The 24,007-nt window shown below is 37.6% G+C and overlaps 2 protein-coding genes and 1 long non-coding RNA gene across 3 annotated transcripts in view; 1 reads left to right on the top strand and 2 right to left on the bottom strand.

The window, feature by feature from the left end:
* plp2b (proteolipid protein 2b) overlaps nt 1–9,647 on the bottom strand; it is a 14,739-nt gene extending 5,092 nt beyond the window's left edge. Inside the window, exon 1 of the mRNA XM_060882034.1 lies at nt 9,269–9,647. Within this exon, the coding sequence (XP_060738017.1) occupies nt 9,269–9,358 (90 nt within the window). The 5' untranslated portion in view covers nt 9,359–9,647. The remainder of the gene's footprint in view (nt 1–9,268) is intronic.
* LOC132853952 (uncharacterized) lies at nt 8,775–16,889 on the top strand. Its single transcript, XR_009649210.1, has 3 exons — nt 8,775–8,837; nt 15,225–15,372; nt 16,732–16,889. It is a non-coding gene; the product is annotated as an uncharacterized LOC132853952 (long non-coding RNA).
* On the bottom strand, nt 12,549–24,007 carry sypb (synaptophysin b). The gene is made up of 8 exons (XM_060882032.1): nt 23,884–24,007; nt 22,282–22,347; nt 15,213–15,337; nt 14,222–14,420; nt 13,767–13,958; nt 13,154–13,292; nt 12,879–13,056; nt 12,549–12,657 (listed from the first exon to the last, which is right to left on the bottom strand). Exons 1-7 carry the CDS (start codon nt 23,899–23,901, stop codon nt 12,911–12,913), a joined length of 885 nt encoding a protein of 294 aa, XP_060738015.1. The 5' UTR covers nt 23,902–24,007; the 3' UTR covers nt 12,549–12,657; nt 12,879–12,910.

The following is a 24,007-nucleotide window of genomic DNA, read 5'->3' as shown; positions in this document are numbered from 1 at the left end:
CTGAGAGGGTTTTCTCCACAGCTGGAGATACAATAAGCCAGGAAAGGTCTCGTCTTCTCCCAGAGAAAGCAGACATGTTAATTTTTCTTCAGAAAAATTGCTAACTGTTTTGCTAAGTTGTAATTCTGAATGTTAAATTTGATGTTGGATTTATTTAAATTGATATGAATTGAAATGCTCTGTTTAAAATATTTAAAGAGTGATTAGTAAACACAAATGGAATTGTTTAAGTATTGTGCATTATTTTTCACATTTCTTTTATTATGGAATCGGAATCAGAACCGGGAATCGTAAGGCAGAACTGGACCTGGAATCGGAACCGGAAAATTCCTTTTGATACCCAACCCTACTGTTAACACACGCGCTGAAAATTCTTTGTTTCCCTGAGAGCTCGTGGGGCTACTTAAAACTTTTTTTTCTTTTCTTTTTTTAATTACCAAGCCATGGTTAGAAAGGAGAGAAGAGCATGGCCCCTGTTCCCACTGAATTCCACACCTCATGCTAAAGTTGGGGGTTGTGTATGGAGGAGCCTTACAAGGTTTCACACGAAGAGCCTATAACCCTGCCAACTACAGAAGAGTTACTGTGCGCTCCATTAAGTTTACTCCATTCACCTCTGACGCTCAGATTACTTCATTCATTCGTTCTCTATTTCTATAGCCGTTATTTTCGTTCGGTCGTCTATTTATGGTGCTGTGGTTAAAATGCTGTGAGGACTGTGTACTCTTTTGTCATGTTTATGCACCAGACAGTAATATACACAGTATATGTATAATTATACACTTTCTTATGTATGAACATGACAACAAAAGTGACAAAAGTAGCATTATTATTACACAATACTATTGTGAACTTCTAAACACATGTAATCTATACTGCAGTAATGTATTGCAAGTTATCTGTAGAGACACGAGAGATCCAAAGCAATGATAAGTTGTCTAATGGGAGAAATTAATCCAAACAAAATGACACAGCAAGGCCAGTGTTTAACTTCTGCTTACTTTAACTACTCATCGAGTGCTGAATGCAAATGCAAACGGATCTACAGCGTCTAGGTTTTCGATTCCAATAACCGAGCGAGCCTGTGACTCAGCGTTGCTACAGTAAACTCAAACTTGTTTATAAAACAAAGATCAGGGAAATTTGCCTTCTTCCATGTCCTGCTTGTGTGACACCCACCTTATCACACTTTCTCTTAAAAGTTTCGAATGCTGCTGAGAGAGAGAGTGAGAGAGAGAGAGAGAGAGAGAGAGAGAGAGAAAAAAAGAAAGAGAGCAGAATGGCTTAAGGAAGACTGTGGTAACATAAATAACCATGCCTTAAAACCACAGAGAGCAGAAAAGCATCGCAGAGTGAACAAAACCAGCAGGTGGATGAACTACAACAATCGATCACATCAGGTTCCATAAAGTTCTTGACTTGCAGGATTTTATACACTGTACCACTGCACCATGATTAGATGGTTGAAAACTACATAAATTGGCAGGTGTACGAGTGTTTCTATTAAAGTGGCTACTCAGTGTGTGTATTTAATACTTGAGAAACACCACTTTCGTTGATAAACAAATCCACTCTTACCCTGCTGTTACTAAGAAGAAGAGGTTGGTCTGTAAAGACAGGGACAGATTCTGCTGTCTGAATTGAAGTTTATTCCACTAGTGAAGGACAGTCAGTTGGAAGGTTCTAGAAAGGGACCTCACGCCTCACGGTGTAGGCTTTACCAGACGTGGATGCAGGTTATAGATGGAAACATAAACCTCAGGTAGAATGTTGAGGTAGGGGGTGATGTTCCAGATGAGATCTTGTATGTGAACATGAAGGACTTGAATTTAATGTGGGTGGAAAGAGGAAGCCAGAGGAGGGAGATGAAAAGGATTGTGATGTGGGTCCTTTTGGGCGAGTTGAAACCCGAGGCATGTTGCTGCATTATTTTGACCTGGGAGGAAATTTGATTCTGAATAAACGGACCTCAGGCTGACCCAGAGTCTAAATAGGTGATATCAATATCATGGTATTTAACATCACATTTTCATCACTTGCATTGTTTACGGTTTGTATTAGGTCCACGTAGACTGCGACAGAGTTTGCACACATGCAGGCAGATGCAGCACCTGTGCTTGGACATATGCGTCAAAATTGGTCACAGCGGCAGCTGCTCATGAGATTGGGCAACTGACTAGGGTTAGTCCAGGGGATATATGTAAACATCTTAAAACTTGTCGGCTAGTGACGCTTTGGTCTATCCTGGAAATTTCCACTAGGCTTGCCCAATATAACAGATCTACCAGTCTGTAAAAGCAATTTATTAAAAGTGTAATGTTTTCTTTTATTCTGTTTTATGCATACTTGTAAAAAACACCCCACCATCCAGCAGAGATTTCCTGATTACCGCTGCCATCAAGCAGGTCCCGATTTCACAGCTGATTATATTATTACACTCTTCTTAAACCTGAAATAGTGAAAATGATCATTTTCCTGTCTAATAGGCTACTGGTTCTGGACAGTTGAATAACATAGCTGGATTTTGATGAACACACAAACCTATACTGCTTTAAGATTTCAGCTTATTTGTTTTCTTTCTGGCTCTGTGGAATAAAATGTCCAGCACAAAGTCATTGTTCCCAATACAGCTGTGACACAAGTTGATTTATTTACACTAATTAACAGTGGTCATGAAGAGATCTTTCACTCTTTAGTACAACTCAAGGTCAGGGATCTGCCATGTTTGTACAGCAGATCCACACACTTTGTGCTTTTGTTATGTCTGACCGCAGATCTCAGCTAACACTAACAATCTTCATTCATCCTGTAATGATGGCTTTCCTGTTTCCATTGTATTCTACCTGCTGAACAATAGTGCCACTGATCATTTATTCATTTATCCTGGTAAATTATTCACAGTGATTGTGAACAGTAATTGGCTCTACGTGCTACCTGGCGTCTAGTCAGTGTGTCCTGTACTGCATTCAGTTGCAACTGCTATTTTGTTGATTCTCAGCATCAACAACATTATTGGGGCCCCTTATCAAAGAATACAGAAATACTTCCATCCATCCATCCATCCATCCGTACGTCCATCCGTCCATTTTCTGTACCACTTTTCCTCAGGGAAAATCTCATGGTACATGAGGTACAAGGCAGGGGAAACACAGGACAGAGTGCCAACTCAACACAGGCCACAATCTCACACACACTCTGGACAATTTAGAGATGTCTGTCAATAACACGTTTTTGAACTGGGGGAGGAAACCAGAGTACCCAAAGGAAACCCCTGAGGTCAGGGACTGGGAGGTCTGGAGTGCAGTGTGTGTTCCTGTTCATCTCAAAAGTGCTCAATGGGATTGAGTTCAGAGGTCAGTGCAGGCCACTTGAGTTCTTCCACTTCAACCTTGGCAAACTGTAACAGGTGTCCACTGAGTTTTGGTCATAGAGAGAAAATACAAAACACCTATAAAAAAAAATTTAAGGTCGATTCTTAAGGATGCGTTCATTAAGTACCACATGTGTACCTTTTAATGTTTTATTCTCAAATCTAATTTTCAAAGTAAAGGTACATCACATGCACCTTCCCAGGCAAAAACTTTGCATACTTTACTTAAAGTACAAAATGGAAACGCCTGATGGCCACCCAGCGACAAAGAGAAATGCAACAGAGAGTGATAGCTAGCACATGCTTCCTCTGAGACATGTGCATCTGTCAGCGCATCTGTGCATCATATGTCAACTGAACACACATGGAAGGAGACGCCACATGTCAGCTTCAGATGGACATAACAGACAGAGTCCTACACAGACAGCAGGGTGAAATGTTATATCACTCAGATACTTCAAATGACCAAAAAGCGAGTTTTCATTTTGGTTTCAATCGACCAACATTTGAAGTTTGCAGCATAAGTGTGAAGAAAATCTCGATGTGACTCCTCACTCTTGCAACCACACTGAAGGTTGATAATTTGCTTGTGTCAGGGTTTACCAGTTGTATACAAAACTGCTGCCAGGGAAACCACAGTTCACTAGAACTTGTGTTTATTTTGGGTTTCTGTGAAATTGTCGGACTATTGCGGGGGGAATATGACATTGAGATTGCGAGATTATCATCTTATCTCTCAAATAAAAGGCAAAACCTGCGACACACAGAATGATACATAATATACTCACATTATGACTCATGTTTTCTATAAAAGTGTTAGAGCAAATTTCATTTGCTGCTCAACATAATGTGATGGAAGCAAAGTAGTGTAAGTAGTGTAAGTAGTGTAGTTTCAATTATCATCCCCAAGTCTTCATAAACCGTCCTCCTCTGACCTTTCTCATCAACAAGGAGGAAGTTCTGCTCGCTGGATGTTTTTTGCCCAATTTTGTAACAATTCTAGAAACTCGTGCATGATAATTGCAAAAAAAAAAAAAAAATGCAGATTTTCCTAATAACGAGTATTTATAATTGTATAGTACAGTATGTAGTAGTCGAAAAGTAGTAGTACATGTACTCTTGGTGTAACTGTCAAACGGATGCCAGAGCATTCCTATATTTATTTGCACTAATCGTAATTGCACCTCTCACAACCGCTCACGTCGTCCAAAGTCTCTGTGTGTAGAGTTTTATCTCTAATACTCCTGCCTCTTATAATCAATACACCATGGTTAAGCGAAGGTGTGGTCTGAACTCTTCATCAGCAGGGTTGGGCTCGACACACAAGCCTAAAAGAGAATGTTTTCCACCAGAGAAGCCTGGTGACATAGAAAAAAAGCATTCTTTACGACCCACGTTTCTGAACCCACGCCAGCATGGGGTGCGCTCATAAATTCCCGCCAGCACTTTGCCTTTGATACCGCTCTCTGTGCTCAATCCGCTTAGCCTGACAAATGTTTAACGCCGTCGGCAAACCGTTACGTCTTTAATGAAATACAAGCACCGGGCTGGAAACCGCTTAAGATTAACTCCTGCTACTGAATGCATGCCTTCTTGACGTCTCTTTACCAAACAGATTACTCTGTCATACTTGCGCAGGATCACTCGCTCAAGGCTCTTGATTTCATTCATGTTGTGAATGTCACTTTTTATAAATAACATTGAAAACCGCAACAAATATTTTGTGTTAAAACACCAGACATTAGTAGGACGCAACATGCAGATTTCCATGAGATCTAGCGTAAGTGTTTTTTAGGTCTTTTAAAAGGACCTGATTTAAAATAGTAACAACAATAACAGAAAAACCAGACACATTAACAGATATAAACAAACACCCTTACAGCAAAATTTGCAACTCAAATCAAGTTTTGGGAACTTCAGGTCAATTAGAAAATCTGTCTAGGCTTTTAGACCTTGCACGGGTGTAAGAGGGCAGGGGTTAGAGGAGTGGTAAGCTGCCAGACCTCCTTCATACTCATATGTATTGACGCTTTATGAGCAGAGGAGACTGGTACAAGCTTCCTCTGTGAGCGTTAGCAGCTGACTGAACTCCAGCAAATGTACAATGAGCTTCTATTCGTGCTGGCAGTACTGTCCGTTTTAGGACGCCCACTGCTGCGAGATCAACAAACACTCTACTACAACGACATGCACACCGAGCAGGCGTTAAACTCACGTGCACAGATACGCACCTGCCTTAACAAGACACAGGATTCATTCGGAATGAGTTTTATAATATAACCCAATCATGGCAGAATATTTATAGCATTTTTCTTTACTGTAACATCTGTAACTTTTCCTGTTATTAATACATGTTGCGGACATGACATTTCAGAGGCAGATATGTTTCAGTCACAGGACTGAAAACAAAGTTCAGGAGAACCTATCATGGGTTGTGCTTAGCTGTTTGCAATTTTGGGGCTTTTTACACCTGGTCACTTCATGCGTTTTCTGTGATCTGATAGCTATCCGATGGTAAAAAGACCAGGTCTAAATGCCCTCCGAAAGGATTTAGAGACGGATATAAATCCGATCGTTCAAACCACTTCAGGAGGTAGTCTGGGAAGCATTTGAGATGAAACTGGACAAGGTAAATGAATGTGGTTGTTCAAGCCACATACATCAGCGCTATACTCCTCCCAAACGGAAGTACATCGCTCGCAAGTGATCTTTCACCCAGGTGTCTCGTTGGGTCTTAAAATGCACTGCTGCCACCAGCAAAGATGCAGCAAACAGTAAATGCTGTTTTTTGTAGCATAACCATCGTAACAAGTTTTTCCGTCTTCTTTTTGATTGCATTACCCTGGAAATGAGGTAAAAATATATTTGCAATTTGGGCGAGAGTAGAAAGATCGGATCGATATCCTATTCGCCAAGACGCATTTATGTGGCCTAATGTAAATGGAACAGTTTTAACCAGATAGCTATCGGATCAGAGAAAACACATGAAATGACCAGGTGTAAAAAGGCCCTATACTATGGTTACCCTTTCCTCTGAAAGTAAGCAGACTTTACATACAATTCGAACCAGACCTAGACCCTGACACACATAGGACCAGACCATGAGAAAATCAGACTTGAGAGTCTGGTGTAAAATTTGTATCAAAGGGTTTAAGATCTCTATTACTGTACATGAATCCTGTCTTCACTTAAGGTGCTTGTTCCCTCCTTACATCTTGACCCTGTTCTGTGACTTGTGACTTCATGCGATTCATAGTGCTCTAATCTGTTAATCTTTCCTGCTTTCCTCAATTTTTGTCTATTCCGCATTCCGAGGATTCCTAACACATCGGTGTATAACACTCTCACGCTACACAGGATGAATTTCCATCATAAAGAACCAGTCAAGGATAATAGACTGCTGTCGCTGGACGCTTGTACCATTTTGGCGAAAAGTCAATATTTATGGATATGTACAATGTGCCACCATGTTCTGCATTCTGCCGTACTGCCGTACTGCCGTGGGACAGGAGCGGATATGGCAGCATAGCTCTGACGGATGATATCTTTGGATGGATGATAGCTTTAGATGATATCAGTAACAGAGGAACACAGGAAGCGGTCTAATAGACAAGAGCATAGCATGCTGTAAAGCTAGATCACAAACAAGTTGCATGTAAAAATGAAACTTTGGAAAAGTTGCTGCAAGAAACGTAGTTGGTGATAAATGATGATAAACATTTTTTGTTATGCTTAGCTACTTCTCAGCAAAGAAAGACTGGGAGTCCATGGTCCTTCTCGCAAGACTCCCATAACACAAGTGTTGGACAATCTTCATCATCCAAGGAGATAAGTATGAAGAATTTAGCAATATATTGCTTAGCACTAAACCTAGATTCACGTGTGGTTTAGCAGGGACTTGAGGGGGGGAAAAGGATGAATTCAACACAAATTTGCTGAGACAGTCATCCAAAGTGCCTAATCTCTCTCCCGTGTCAATCACAGTGACTCTAGCCAATCAGGGGCAGCTGTAATAACCCATTTGAAGAAAACCTATATCTTTCCTTCTCCTCATATGTGATATGTTGCCCTGCGACCAGCATGATGTAATTGGTTACCATCATGTATCACATTATAGAGCAGCGCTGACCGGTGGCAGGATTTCAGTCATCCAGGTCATTTGAAATGTAGAAGTAAAAAAAATCCAACTGCCTGGGCATGTGTTTTAATCTTGAAATAAATTAAAATATTTTATAGCACATGAGAGTGAGAAAACCTCAATAAGACGGTACTTTGTTGCATTATTTAAAAAGCAGAAACCCCTATTTTTTTTGCAGATGCTGCATGTTCCTGCTTCTTATTCAAAACAGTTCCTTCCTGTTGAAACTAGCATTTTTGTTTTTTATACAGCCATTGTACATTACATTATGTCTGTATACCGTTACAGGAGAAAGGGAAAGGATGGAAAGGGTGGAGCTGAATTCTGCTTATTTCACTGTATATAACTCTGCGAGGGTTACTGTGACATTTCTAAGGAGTAGTTTATCTTTAAGCCTAACGCTAGTCTTATTTGTATGCAAAGAAATCTTGTAGCATGGGAACTTTCTTGTCACTCAATGTTATCGTTAATGAAGTTAATATTAAGTACTGGGCACATACAGTACAGTTAGCATGTGTAATCATAAAACGCTATTAATTCATTACACATGTTGTGGAATAATATCTACCGATGGAGTGAACTAATCACTGTAACAGGGTGAGACATTGTGATGGATGCTTTACTACATACCGAACCCCTTCAGCATCACTCGTAATAGTTCATGTGCATCTTAGCCAACCTCAGGCTCTCGTTACTGTACGTTTTCACCCAATCAGATTGAACTGATTCTTATCAATCGCTTTCAAGCAGATGTTACAAATTTTCATAACCAGTTCTTTTCCATTTAGGAGTCACTGACTGCAAAATAAAGCACTATATGATATTCAGTTAAGACATTTAACTGAACGTGTCTGTCCGCTGTTAGAGTTGGGACGGAAAATAATACGATGTTCATCAGATCTTTCCAAGCTTAACTGCTAAATCCTTTCGAAAGGCTAAAAATTGCAGTGGAACTGAAGTAAAAAAAAAAAAGATGCATTGGAGTTTCATCAGATCTTTCCAAGCTTCACTGCCAAAAACACTGCAGTGAAGAGCTCAGAAAGCTCTGACTTCGCTGCTGCCTCTTTAGCCATGTAGAAAACACACTAACACAGCAGTTGTGTGAAGTGTGAAAAGTGCAAAGTGTTGTGGAGGTGTCACGTTGTCACTCCTACACACTTTTCTCGCACGAGCGCTTCATAAGTTGTTCCGTTGCCTGGGAAACGATACCGTCAATCAGACTCTGACACGCCCACTTAGTTTCTGTCAGAAAAACAAACTTTGTTTTTGGACGGTATGTTGCTAACTTTAACTGAGTCAAAGCTTTGTATCCTGTCACGTAGCAAACAGGTGAATCCTCAAGACCTTTGACACACACACACACACACACACGTGTGTTAAAGCGTCTTTCAACCTCTAACTGTGATATGAGAGAAAAAGTGTTTCAGTTAAACTATTAAAACATTAAACTATTAAAACCGCCTTAGCTATGAAGTGTCTGCGTTATGCTAATATCTACATTTACAGTAGACATATTAACTACAGTTTAAAAAACGTGTCTTTTTAACATTTATTCTGAAGTAAATATATCAAGTGACCCAACAAAGGATTAAATAAGGAATAAACGACATATTCCTGAAGAAGTCTGACTGACTTTACAGAGGTAAAGGCTGCTATAAGGAGACTGACAGAAATCATCGGCGTTACTTTGTTAAAAAAACAAAAACAAATAAGTAAAATGAATAAATAATAACGAAGAAAGACTTAAAGAGGTCACTTACTATTTCCACAGACAGTATGGTCCCTTTCCGAGTTCGTACATAGGCCTTTAGTTTGTCCACAAAGCTTGGACTTTCTGCTGTATCTGCCATTTTAATAAGCAGCTTCCAGTCAGTCAGCAACAGCCCTTAGCAACAGGAGGCTAGATAAATAATGTGAAGGCTGAAATATCCTGCTTAGAGAAGAGCTGTGAAATGTGTCGAGGGGGTTTATGAGCAGATGTACAGTTGTACAGGGAGAAAAGAAACTGTGAAGTCGCGTGGAGTAATCAGAAGTAGGCGGGGAAAAGTGCAATAAATATTTCACAGGCAACACAAACTTTCCTTCTGTGGCAGAGAGAAAAAAATGGGGCGTTGGCTTTCACCGCTCTCTCTCTCTCTTTCTGTCTCTCTCTCTCTCTCTCTCTCTCTCTCTTTCTGTCTCTCTCTCTCTCTCTCTCTCTCTCTCTCTCTCTCTCTCTCTTTCTGTCTCTCTCTCTCTCTCTCTCTCTCTCTTTCTGTCTCTCTCTCTGTGTGTCGCCCTCTCCCTCCCTCTGTCTGTCTCTCTGTCTCCCTCTGTTTCTCTCTCTCTCTCTCTCTCTCTCTCTCTCTCTCTCTCTCTCTCTCTCTCTCTGTCTATCTCTTTACTCAGAAGACTTTTGCCCATAAGGAGGGACGACAGCTGTAAAAAAAAAAAAGGTTGTGCTGTTGCTTTTCTTCCTCTTCTTATTCTGCTTCTTCTTCTTCTTCTTCTTGGAATAGTGTTGCCAAGTCCTCTGTTTCCACACGGAATGTTGGTCTACTGTCTAAGCTGTTAATTATAACGCGGCTCTGTATGTGGATCTTTCCTTCTCCTTTTCTGTTGTTTTGGCAACACGACGTACACAAATCGAGCTACACCGGAAATAGGTTCAAAACAGGCGCTATATTTCTTTGAAAAAGGAGAATGAAAGGGAGGTCTATTGTTTTATACTAAAATAACTTCAATATTGGAGAGCTAATTTATTTAGAGGGCTTTTAATGAATTCTTTCTGGACTAATTAAGAAACTGATTTTAATAAAGTTCTGTACATATAGTACATTGTATGTGACTGGTATGTATGTAAATTCTACAAACAGCTGGAATCTGACATCAGCTAGTATACACCAATAACATAAATGTGCTTTGTCTCCCTCTTGTGGTCATTTTAGGACAATTCATCCACTTGAGTTTACTTTTTAAATGTCTGAGCTTGCTCGTTTTAAATGGATGCTTTTGGGCTGTTTATATATATATATATATATATATATATATATATATATATATATATATATATATATATATATATATATAAAAGTCACATAATCAGTAGACAGGTGAGTACTGTAGTTAATGTGGAAAGGTGGTCAACTTATATTTTAACTGTAATTATAATTAAATAACCACAAGATTTTAAAATTTATCCTGGGAATACTAGGTGCGACATGGGAATACAGCCTGGATACCTCTGGTCTATGATAGGACATCAACATGGCTATAAACATACAGCAGATAAGAGATTATATAAAAAAAACACCACTAGCACAGCCACAGGTAGTTACTACTGACAACACTTTATTAAACATGAAGAAGATACACAGGGTGAGAGACAAAGGAGGAACATAGAGGGAAAAGGAGATCCAGAATGATAAATGATAAGAGTTCCTCACATCGCTCAATAGCACCATAACAAGTACCACACCATACACGTGTCTTTCAAAATTCAATACTCACTTTTTTCTGGCCTGTATATAGGATCAGCCTCCTTAGGTTTCAAAATTTGCACATAACCTTTAGATGAAACAATTAAAAGTTTACTTTGGTGGCCCTTAGGGAGGGTGTTTTAAAATGTCTTAAAAGCCTTAAAACTAAATAAGTGCAAACCTTTTATATGGTATCTAAAGATAGCCCTAGATACCATCAGTGGATTATTGCCTTTTTCTAGTAGAGTACAGAGACACAGCAAGAGTTTTGTTGGCGTATGAAAAAGTTTAGTGTTTAGGTCACATCTGCCAAATACTGACTTTATAAACTATATCAGCAATAACAATCTATAACTGTTTATTATAAGATGTTCAAGAGTCTGTATGAAGCTTTAAGTTTGGAAGTTTACACTTGGGTTTTGCACTTTTTCTCTCTCTTCCCTACTGTAGAACTTCTCTTTCATTTCATTACTCTCTCTTCTCTATATCTCTTTTGTACTATATCTCTATATCTTATATTTTGCCTGCCATCTTCACTACTTCCTTTGCAGTTCTATATTTAGTTTATAAATGAAATTTAAAAAAAAATCACATTTATCTGCACTCAATACTATTTTTTTTTTGGAATAATTAAGTTCTGACAAACAACAAAGAGACAATTTAATGTCAACACAAGGCAAAAAAATAATAATAATAAAAATAAAAAACCCACAGATTTAATATTGTGCTTCTAAACACACACCAACACATCTGAATCCTTCTGTTGTCATACTCTAACCATTCACTCTAACCTTAGCATTTATCCACCATATAGATCTACTTTATATCTATATCATTATAAATATTTACACAGCACACTTAAATACACTGATATTTAAAGTACCCCCGAACTCTTCTGTGAGCTTTGTGGAGGATTATGAACAAGATCAATTGGTGAAAAATAAGATGAAATATTCCCAATGGATTGAATTGAATTATTAAATGGTTTAAGAACCGACATGCTAAGCTAGCTAGACGTTTGCTAAACTCAACTTAACTAATGTTTGGGATTTATACCTTTGTGTTCATTTCAGTATATTTTCAACAGGTTTGGCTACTGAGAATATGACACTGAAATCTCACTCATGCCAAGCTAGTTCAGTAATAAGTAACTAGCTGGCTAGCTATCTACAATGGCAGAAGGACACAGGATTGTTTCCAGCATGCACATGTATGTATATTTATTGAGATGTAATGATGTTGAGATGTTCTAACATTGTTAAATACAATATATGAAACAACGTATAATTCTACACATATTTCATTTTTTAATGCTTTACAATTACATGTTCAGGGGTACTTTAACATTTCTATCATCCATTCAAACCCATGTCTATATATATATAACATTATAATTTTTTATTTTTTTTTGGTCTTTAATAAAACACCTCCTGCAGAGAATTCAACAACAAGAAAAAAAGTAGTTTAGTTTACAGCCTTTTGTTTCTCCAATACAAGCACATTTCCCACTGGATATGATGAACGTCCCTGTCCCAAATTCCCACATGTACCCTCCCCTCCCCTCTTCCCTCCCTCCCTCCCTCCCTCAGACTGTACACACGTTGTTCATACGGGGTAACAGAGGAGTGTGGGATCATGGGTAATAGGCAGGCTCCTTTCTCCTTGGTTATATAACCACCCTCTCCATTGCTCTGAAAAGAGAAAAGATAGGTCATGCTACTGTAACACAGAAATGAAGTAAGATTTATTCATGAGCCTAATTACAAATCAATAAGACTAAAGACTTTGAAGGCAAAGCCTTATCACAATATTGTGTTAATCTCGTAAACTATAATAGGCCAAGAAAGTTGTCTTAATTACATGAAAGTCGGTATATGACAACAGAATAAATGCAATTTAAGTGCCCACTCACCTGTGTAGAGCTGCTGTTCTGTGCGAATTTACTCATATTTCATTAGAGAAGGAAGTCGGTCCGCCCTGATCATATCCTCCCTGGTTGTAGCTTCCTCCTTCGTATCCGCCCTGTTGTTGCCCGTAGTCGGGTTGATACCCACCCTGAGAGCCAGCATAAGGGTCTTGACCATAACCAGCTACCAGAGAAGGACGTGATGATTACAGAATGTCATGTATAGTCACGTATAACCTGCTCTTACACCCACTCCCTATGTTTTCAGTTTATTCACTCACCCTGGGCGTAGGTGTCAGGTGCTGGCTGTTTTGCTCCCGAGGGCACGTAGGTGCTAGAAAAAGCACTGAGCCAGCCAGTCTCCTTAAACACAAACCAGAGGTTTCCTGCCCATAGCACCAGGTTACAAAAGCCAAATGCCTGCAAGACAGTGGGAGAAAATGATCAATTACTCACCCATCTATCCATTCAACTACTCATCCATTCATCCATCCATTCCAACTAGCCACCCATATCACTAATAATTCACTCATTCATCCATATCAACTATATATCCATTCATCCATCCATCCATCAATACATCCATCCATCTCATCCATCGAACCACTCATTCGTCAACATATCTAAGCATCAAAAAATATCATCCAACTACTTCCATGCACCAATCCATGCATCCAGCCATCTATACATCCATGCACCAATCCATGCATCCATTTTCCATCCATCCCACCAGCCAGCCAGCCATCTCTCATCCCACTCATCTATTCAATCATTTATACATATACTGTATCTAACCATCCCAACCACTCAATCATCCATCAATCCATCTAAATATCTAAAGACAGAACACACCAAAACAAATGCAACAGAAAATATGGCAAGTAGAGCACTAACCACGGACGTGTTTAGGCCAGACACAATAGGCTCGTGCACTTCTTGACAGCGGTTGTCCTCATGCCGACAGGCTGGTATGAGTTTGATGACCTCATCAGGGTCGGTGTTTTCCTTAACATCCGAGAGGCCTTTAGCCCATGCCGATGAGCTCACCAACCAAAAGAAGGTGAAAATAGCCGTCACCACAAAATCCTGAGGAAGAGCCAACCAGAATGTATTAGATAACATTAGATAACATAGTTAAAACTATGAACAGTTTCACTTTAGATCCCTGCTTCTACTGCTTCAGTTAATAAATAATAAAAAACTAAGTACATTTAGTTTGAAGTAAATAATATGTATAATTATATATTTGTATGTATAGTTCTATATGTATGTATAAATAATACATAATTAATACAGTAATACAACAAAGAGTGAATGAAACCCAGAATGATGTGTATGACAATACTTACGATACGTGCGCCACGGTTTCCCTCACGATATTTCTCAAGGAGGAAAATGTAGACGGACAGAGCTGCCATAGAGTAGAGGAAGGACAAAACCCCAGTAGTGACAAAGAACTCAGCCGAGGAAGAGTAGTCACCTTCAAGGAACAGACGCTCCTGCTCAGGACCTTTACATTTGGGCACGTCAAACCACACTTGATGGAGTCTGTTTGTACATAGAAAGAGTGAACGTGTTGGTTTATACTGTATGACCGTACGTGTTCTTACTGTTTACTGTTTGAAGCATCTACAGCAGGTGGCGTCAGTGTTTGCACGGTAAGTAGTTCAAAGTTAAGGTTAAGGACTGAGATTCTTTAGTGACCGTGTGTAGGCTTGTGTGTAATTAAGCAGTACATCCCTCAGAGGTTAAGGCTCTTTGTTCATTAACAGGAGGTCATGAGTTCAAGAGAGCCATTGTTGGGTTCTGTTTACCAAGATGAATGGATTAAATAAAAGTTCACATTTTAATTCTTTTTTGAAAATACAGTCCTTATTTCTATTAGAGTAAATGCACCCATCCTTATATGTATGCAGAATAAGATAGACAGCATGTTCCTCTGATTCCTCTTAGACTTTGATTTCATGGATCCTGGTATTTCCTGGCTTGAACCAAATCTGATTATGAATCGACATTTTTCCTTGTTCAACCCTGTGTGATTGTGTACAGAACTGACTATAATTTTTTTTTCCTTATGAAATTTGCATACTGTCTCCTGCAATTAAATATTAACAACAAAGGGTTAATTTTATATTATAAGGTGAAATGATGTGATATTTTTCTGTAGTGGTTTTCTCGTTTATATACCTGATATCCAATAATATCTGGTGCTAAACGAAAACAGACTGGACCAAGCAGAATGATCCACCCACTAGTAGAATGTTAATAATAATGCATTCATTCATTAATAATTACTGTGGCAGAGGGAAAAAACTTCTTAATAATGCCATAATCCCTGACCTGAATGGGTAGGAGAACTCAACAGCGATGTCCAGGTCGCTATCCGTGCGGTTCTTACACTCCACACTCAAGCGGAAGACTCCGGAGTAAGAGCCGCAGGTGGAGAAAGCAAAGATGGCGAAAAACTGGTAAAGAAGAGAGAGAGGTGAATGAAATAATGGTAAATACAACCATTTAAACCACTTTTGCGAATACTTCTTATTTAAAAATTAATATCACTTGGATGTAAGAGCTGAAACACGAGTGTGTTTAGTTTATAAGTACCTACATAAATCTTTTTACAGCCTTTCTCTCCTGCTTTCTCTCACTCATATTGATAATATATTTATATAATATCTCAATTTTCATATAAATAACACTTCAGGATTGTGTGTGAGTATGAGTGTGTGTGAATTTGAGGGGTGAATACTAATTCATTTATTTAACATCATTCCATTAAAATAAAGAATGTCACATAATTTAAATGCATTTACATAACAAATAAATTGCAACCCAAGCACCTCACTACTGGGAGATCCTCACTACTGCTTGTAGGCACGCTTCTGTCCAAACTTACACTGTAATATTAATCTCTTTGTATTCGAGAGGCAATGAAGTGCCTACTTTTCCCCTGACACACAGAGAGAGATTAGTCAGTCAGAATATTTTTACTGCCCTCCTTCCCTTATCCGATTGAATGGAAAATCTGACTATTAAACTTACCGAGGTGCTTCACCATCTGTCGCTGAACACACTGCGCTAGCCACAAACACACACACAGCGTGAACACACGTCTGATCACGTTCCCTCTCAGGACACAAAAAAAAGATCACACATTTCTACCACACGCTAGGGATAAGGAACAGCCCAAAGCAGTTCAGTTTGCTTTCCATCAAGCCTAACTAGCCGGAATTGCAATCAGGCCATTAACGGTTGCAAGTGATTGTAGTTGTGATGGTGGAGGAGGAGAAGGAGAATACGAAAGTGTGGAGGAAGGCAAGAATAACACACCACCAAGGAACAACAATGAGGAGGGGAAAAAATAACCTGCATTCAGATGCTTAAATCGATCTAGCTCAAATAATCACAGCTCGATTACTTTAAAACGTAATTTTAGGACAAAAATACCAATGAATGCAGTTATTAGGAATATTCCAGCATTTTTACTGGTTTCTATCAACCCTATATATTATGCGTGTGCGATTAACAGAGACATATTTTCAGAAATGTCCCTGCACTGAGAAAAAATAGCCCTAATCACTAATCGGGGCTGTTACTGTACAAAATGTTATGAAATCTGCTATGAATTGGTGTCATTTGGAACTACTTTATCCAAGGGAAGGTTTTTGGGTTGTGTATTACTGCTACACTGAATGTAGTTCAATCAGACCTTACAAAGCATTTCTGTCTCATTCTAAAGCCTTTTACTGATCTCAACGGTTTACTGACAGAATTAAACACGTGCCGTCTTTTATGGGCTTCGATTATATGTGAGTTTCATTGCATCATTACAATTAAATGCTTCCTGTTTTTTTCTCAGTATATGCAGGGGTACGAAGACTACAGATCTGGAAGTTGCTTTAGATAAAATCTCATGCCAAATAATGAAGATAAACAAAATACCCACTTGATATTTGACTAGATCTGAGAGTTGATGGTTCATTTTATAGGCTTTTTGTTGACATAATTCACAATATAACACACTTATGGTTTAATCATCCTAAATGACATCTCCATTGTGCGATTCATTATATAATCTGACTTTCAGTTCCACAGTTATGGCTTCTGTGATTGCCCCTGTATGACCGTGTTTGGTTTCATACTGTATGTGACAGGGCAAGATCACAATGATTACTCCAGAACTGAGCCAAGTCTTTTAGTCAGCTATTATAGACTATAATCTTTCTCTAATTTGAGTAGATAATTACTGGCTCAAAGACAAATAATTAGACAGGATAGACAATTAGACAGCTGTAATGCCAGTGGAGCCTGACTATCCAGTTAATTATTGGTATTTCAACTACACATAAATTAAAATTGTACATCATTGCATCACACGCGAGCAGTGTGACAAGTATATTGAATGTACAGATCCGATACCATGAATCATAAGCATTAATACAGAAAAAACAGAGTGGGAATGTAACAAGCTGAAAGTAATCTTGCTTAGGGGTTTGAGTACATGGTTCACACTAACAACATTTGAGTATAATTACATCATAATACAGTATTTTTATTGAGTTTTAAGTAAATTATTCGAATTCAAATACAAATTTATTTGTATAGCACTTTTAACAATTCACATGGTCTCAAAGCAGCTTTACAAAAGTATAGAAACAGAAGAAAAAAATAAAACAAATATATAATAATAATAATAATAAGAAGAAGAAGAAATAAGAATAAACATAAATAAATGAATACATACATTTAAAGTCTAAAATTAATTTAAAAATATTAATTTAAAATTTAAAATACTATATATTTATCTGTTCAACTTTGTTAATTAGCTAGAAATAGATATATTTTTTTTAAACAAAATTACATTTAACCCCAGAAAGTTGTAACCCAATTAAAAGGGATTGTGTGCATATTTTCTATTAAATAAAGTAATAAATCTAAAAGTCTAGTTTCCTGAGGAAAATGGAAACTCCAGATACATGTACCAATAGTTTTGAAGCAGTAAATGTCTGAGACAGAGACCTTTAAGTTTTAAATGCTTTAAAAGTGAAAAATGTGATAATAATCTGCAAAGTATGCGAGCTAAAACTCTGCATTTCAAAAAAATCCACTAGCTAGCTGAGTAAACTAAACTAGCTAGCCAGATCTTTTGAGCTGATTTCTGAATTAACATGTTAAAGCTCAGTGTTAAACTTAACATGTTTCAGTATTTACTCATGATTAATTACATTATTGTTAGAATTACTTATTGTTAACTATCAGGAGAACACGTAAGGGGAATCTTAGCTAGATAGCTTACTGTGTTACTATGTAGCCAGAAAACTAGCAAGCTACTGCAACAACTTCTGCCTAAAATACAGTCGCTAGCCAGCTTACGTTACATGTTTTTATATACTGTTGATAGCGGAGGCGGTGTTTATTTCAGAATTGCTTGGTAGGTTTGAAATGATTGTTAAAAGCATATTCCTTGGATATACTGTGCTGCTTGAAAGTTTGTGAACCCTTTAGAAAGTTCTATATTTCTGCCTAAATATGGAAAATACCCAAAACATCAGTTTTTCAAAGTCCTAAAAATTAAACAAAGTGAACACAGTTTAGGCTACAAATGAGTAAAAAATATCCTGATGAATTTTGTGTCGTATTATATTGTGCTGAGAAATGGGATAATATCCTTCCAAGCCACTATGAAGGACTGATCAACATTCATTCATTTTCTAACACTTATCCGAACTACCTCGGGTCACGGGGAGCCTCTGCCTATCTCAGGCGTCATTGGGCATCAGGGCAGGATACACCCTGGACGGAGTGCCAACCCATCGCAGGGCACACACACACACTCTCATTCACTCACGCAATCACACACTACGGACAATTTTCCAGAGATGCCAATCAACCGACCATGCATGTCTTTGGACCGGGGGAGGAAACCGGAGTACCTGGAGGAAACTGCTTTTAGAACTTTAGAAAAAGCACACTGTAGTAGTTAGTTTTATATAACTTGTCTGAAATATGTGGTACCTTTCTCTCCAAAAACAATCACATAACGAGAGACATTTTGTCCTAGAGAAGTACTTTGACTTAAATCAGCATGTTTTTTACTCATTCCAGCACAAAAACCCAAGAATCTGAGGACGACTGGATGCCATGGTGACAGACTCTAGACTTTATAGTTTCCATAGAGACGAGGCAGATGGCATTGCATAGCTCACACTTACCCATACTTGTTTTTCTAACTAACAAACAATAAAAACCTTCATACTAACCCTGTATTAGCACCAACATTTAACCCAGTAATGTAGATTTGCATAACAGATATAACACAGAAACAAATATCTATTCCTTTCATGCAAAGTGTCTACAGTAATGAAGCATAATTTTGAAGGATGTTGTTAGGAAAAAACAGGAGACAAATCACCTCTGAATCATTTGAGCCTATTAGTGTTATAAAAACAAGAATCGCTCTCCTGATTTCTATTGCTTTCTAGAAAATTCTAGAAATTATTTTTGCGTCAATCTCTAATGAATGCATTTTATAGCAGTTTTTTTATTTATAAATTTTGTATCTAAATACTACTTTAATATTTTGTTCAAAAATGATATTTTCAATATATTTGATCAAAATTCCTAAATTTAGACCTGAATGTTAATATTTTTGTCTCTAAATAACTTGTCTAAAAATCCAAATACAATGTTTTATCTTTTTTTCCATTCATTGTATAGAAATACTGTACATGGTCAATCAATTTTACCTTGTCGTATGGGCAATTTTGATAAAAATTATATGCAGTTTTATGTAGTAAAATAAATTAATGAATCGTTTTATGATGAATATTCATATGGTGTTTTATTTTTAGCAATTTATGTATGAAAACTAATTTTATATAGATTCAGCAACTAATAAAGAAATTAAATTGTTCAGAAGACAAACAAACAAACAAAAAACAGCTTTATCTGTTCCAAAATCACAACCAGGATTGTTATCATGTGCAGGTGCTACATTTGTTAACATCCTAAAAATAGTTTTGCCTAAACACTGTTATTTTTAAGCCTGAATGAGTCACCAATTTCTCCTTATTCCCAAACCTGGATGCTCATGCTGTGCAGCCACTTACACACACACACACACACACACGTTCTCACAATCAGTGTTGGGATACATAATTAAAGCCTAGCAGACCACCAACGTTTATTTGACCTTTTAAGTTATTCCAGTATATAGAGCTTTCTTGCTTGCTAGATGATTAAGACAACTTACAAAGATGCTAAAGTGCAGTAGAGTTGTTAATGGCTGTGCTAACAGGGCTGGGATTTAACCTCACAACCTTATTAGCAAACCCAGAGAGTCAGATTTCTATATTTAAAGGCAAAGGCATAGCATAGAATTAATACTGCTCTCTATTCAAACCACTCTTAGGTCCTTACTCAAACAACTCAACATATCACACGAGGCTTAATAAGATGCTTATTATTCCTATACTGTAGGAAGTAAGTTTGTAGTTACATCTGAAGTTTAATAATAAATGCTTACTATGCTAGCTAACTCTAATCGTGGCTATAAACTGCTAGTTGTGCTAGTTGTAACTTCACTAAGCAGATTACTCTGTCGTAGGATTTTTATTTGAAGCTGGAAATTTGAATCAATATTTTGTGTCTAATTTATTTATTTATTTGTTTGTTTTTTTTTATTTATTTTAAGCTATATAATTCACAGTTCTGATTTCAAAGATTTTGATAAATTTCCTTAAATAGCAGCTCTGACAAGAATGCTGGCTGTAAGTTTTAAATCATTGTAATATGTAAAATTTCTATTTCTAAAGTAACATTTTACACAGACATCTTTATAGTAGATGCTCCATATCAGCGGGAATAAAATGAAATGCATAACTGTTTATTTGGATGGAAATTTAAGCTTTTTCATTTTTGGAAGTCTCTAACGTTGGCATTTTTGTAACAATCACAGGTAAAGCTGCCACTTTAAGTTTTCCACTGTAGGAAAGTTTTTGTATGTGTGAATGCAGCATTAGGATTTTGTACTGAACAGGTTAATAAATACAAAAAATGTTAGCATTGGCCAATATCTGTTATTGTTTAAGAGAAATTAAACACATTTTAACATCCTGTTAAAGGAAATAATCAACCTTAGGGTGGTAACAGTATCTCCATCACGTTTGCTGATTATTCTCCTGTCACATACTCCCAAAATGTTATAGTGATTTTGTTCTAATTAACTGGACAGATATGAAGTAGTGTAGCTGCTTTCAGTCTCCTGCTCACTGATCTAAGGTTTATTTTGTCATAATATTCAGATGGCTGGACTTGTTATTGTATGCATAACGGCCTAATTGCTTTGTCATGCACACTCAACTCATTCATGCTATTCAAATGACATTTGAGTGATCATTTCTGATGATGCTGAAGAGGAAATCATTGTAGCATGGAAAGGAAAGTGGCACCAAATCTGTGATCATGAATTAGATTACAGTTTTAAATGTTTCCCCTTCTGTGTAAAATGTTCTGGTCTTCAGTAAGAAAGACGTAATTTGACTCGTATAATTACTGTACGTCTTAAACATAAGAAAACATAACATATAATTATACCCACCCATCCATCCATCCATCCATCCATCCATCCATCATCTATCTATCTATCTATCTATCTATCTATCTATCTATCTATCTATCTATCTATCTATCTGTCTATCTGTCTGTCTGTCTGTCTGTCTGTCTGTCTATCTATCTATCTATACAGTGTGAGATGGAGAGACATAGATATATTTACATTATTACTGGCTTGTCAAAACCAACCAGTTTTATTAATTTATTGATTGAGTCATGTGAGCATCATGTGCAAGTCACCTGTTCAGTACAAAATCCTAATGCTGCATTCACACATACAGTGACTTACAGAAATAAAGTACCTAGGGATCATTAATTTTCAGTAAGCGCTGCAGATCGCCGGTGACATTTGCGACCAGTGCCGAATGAATGTGGGAGTGTCCAGTGAAGTGATCATGTCAAAAAAAAGTTTACCTCCATGCAAATATTTAGCGAATTTTTAAATACAGAGTAACTTCCAATGGGAGTGAAAATAGTATGTGACTAAGTGACCAGTGACTAAGAGCACAGACTTCTCCTTCATGGTGTATGACATGATGCAGTTATACACTGGTGAATTTATACACAAACAAATCGCCTTCCAGAATGTTTTATTTTAGTGGTACCACCCACTGATAGATGTCATTACCATGGCAACCAGTTTTAGGAATGACTACCAGCAACTTTATATTGAAGTGAGTGTCAAGAGATAAACTCGCTGAATGTGTGAACACAGCTTAAGTATGATTTCCAATATTTTGTAAGATTTCTATTTTATTTTATGATTCAGTCTAGTGACAGGGAATCATTCACTCACCCATTGTAGGATCTTGATGAATCCTAAAGGCTGTTTGATGACAGTGAACTGCCCAGTGGCGACCAACTGTACAAAAACACACACACCATACTTAAATACTATCCATAAACATTACATTTCCGGTTACATTTTGGACAAAATGTACAAAACACATAAAAGAGAGAAAAACCCAGGGGTCCCAACCAAATTATTGCTCAGAATACATCCTACAAAATTAAAGGTACAATACAGTGTGTTATTATGCAGCATGATGCTTAGGAATTATACAGGGATTTTGGCCTTGCAACAGTAGAGAGATAGCAGTAGAGAGAAGCATTAGACTTAGGTAAAGCTGCTTATGTGAACATTTCCTCTGGGACAGTGCAAAAGGCCAACAATTGCTGGCTGCAGCAAAACAATGCTTATAGATGGATGGATATGAGTTTGGTGCTGGTTTAGTATCCATGTGTGAGAGGATGCAGCAATGTAGAGAGACCGTTGTATATTAATTGTACTGTACATTGCTGCCACCCTTTTTAATTTATCTATCTATCTATCTATCTATCTATCTATCTATCTATCTATCTATCTATCTATCTATCTGTCTGTTTGTCTATCTATCTATCTATCTATCTATCTATCTATCTATCTATCTGTCTGTCTGTTTGTCTAACTATCTATCTATCTATCTATCTATCTATCTGTCTGTCTGTCTGTCTGTCTATCTATCTATCTATCTGTCTGTCTGTTTGTCTAACTATCTATCTATCTGTCTGTCTGTCTGTCTGTCTGTCTATCTATCCATCCATCCGACTATCTATCTATCTATCTATCTATCTATCTATCTATCTATCTATCTATCTATCCATCTGATCTAGCTATCAATTTAATTGCACAAATTTCTCAAATGGAAAGCAGTGTCCTCCAATCAAATCCCAGCGGTTATGCATATAATTTAGATTTACGTGTTATGCAAATTAGAGACGTCAGAATACTACGCTTTAGTGCGCAGTATGCATTTCGGGACGGACCTTTTTTTTTGTTTGTTTGTTTGTTTCTTTTCCCATTTCCCCCCCAAATAATGTTGCTGTAAATCAGTTTAGATGTTCGAAAGCTTCACTGCGCCATGCTGCAGGGAAGGAAATAAATGTGATCTTTAGGATAAAACGTCAAGGTTGCGCACAAACGCTGCGGCTGTCATTCTGGCCAAGGCTATTTTTTGCCAACAGTCTGCTGTAGCCAGGCAGATAAAAATCTGCGTTATAAAAACATAAACACACATGATGCATTGTGCAAAAGCAGCGTGTAACATCACTGTTCATCATGCGCACATATTCACCATCATTTCTTATTATAAAGCGACGCAGGGTTTATTTATTTATTTATTTATTATATTTTTTCTTGCCTTCGACATCCTGCAAAAACAAACACAACAGCGTTCTTTAGGATCACTGCATTGTCTATATGCTATTTATTTCCCCACCTATTTCCTTTAAAATGCCCTTAAAACGTCCCCTTAAACGCAACCGAGTCTATTTTCATTACTATTCAATACTATGAATCAACGCACAGATAAAACGACGGTCATTAAGGTGGATTTCTTTTTTAAAAAAAAAGCCTTACCTGGTTGACTACATCCATCTTTATCCGCTTCTTCGGTGGATAAGAGGATCAGGAGCGTAGAGGAGGGAGGATGCGCGCAGTGGAGATCAGCCGACGCAGGGACAGACAGGGCTGCGTCCCAAAC

This window comes from Tachysurus vachellii, chromosome 11 (assembly GCF_030014155.1).
Source record: "Tachysurus vachellii isolate PV-2020 chromosome 11, HZAU_Pvac_v1, whole genome shotgun sequence".
NCBI lineage: Eukaryota > Metazoa > Chordata > Actinopteri > Siluriformes > Bagridae > Tachysurus > Tachysurus vachellii.
The sequence above is the reverse complement of the archived record's forward strand: the minus strand, read 5'-3'. Positions and strand labels throughout refer to the sequence as shown.

Excerpts from the sequence above, each read along its gene's own strand:
- sypb (XM_060882032.1), bottom strand. Across the intron at positions 14,421-15,212 it reads GAGTTCTCCTACCCATTCAG|ACTCCATCAAGTGTGGTTTG; the intron begins GTCAGGGATTAT and ends ATGTACAAACAG. Across the intron at positions 13,057-13,153 it reads ACCTGACACCTACGCCCAGG|CTGGTTATGGTCAAGACCCT; the intron begins GTGAGTGAATAA and ends CTTCTCTGGTAG.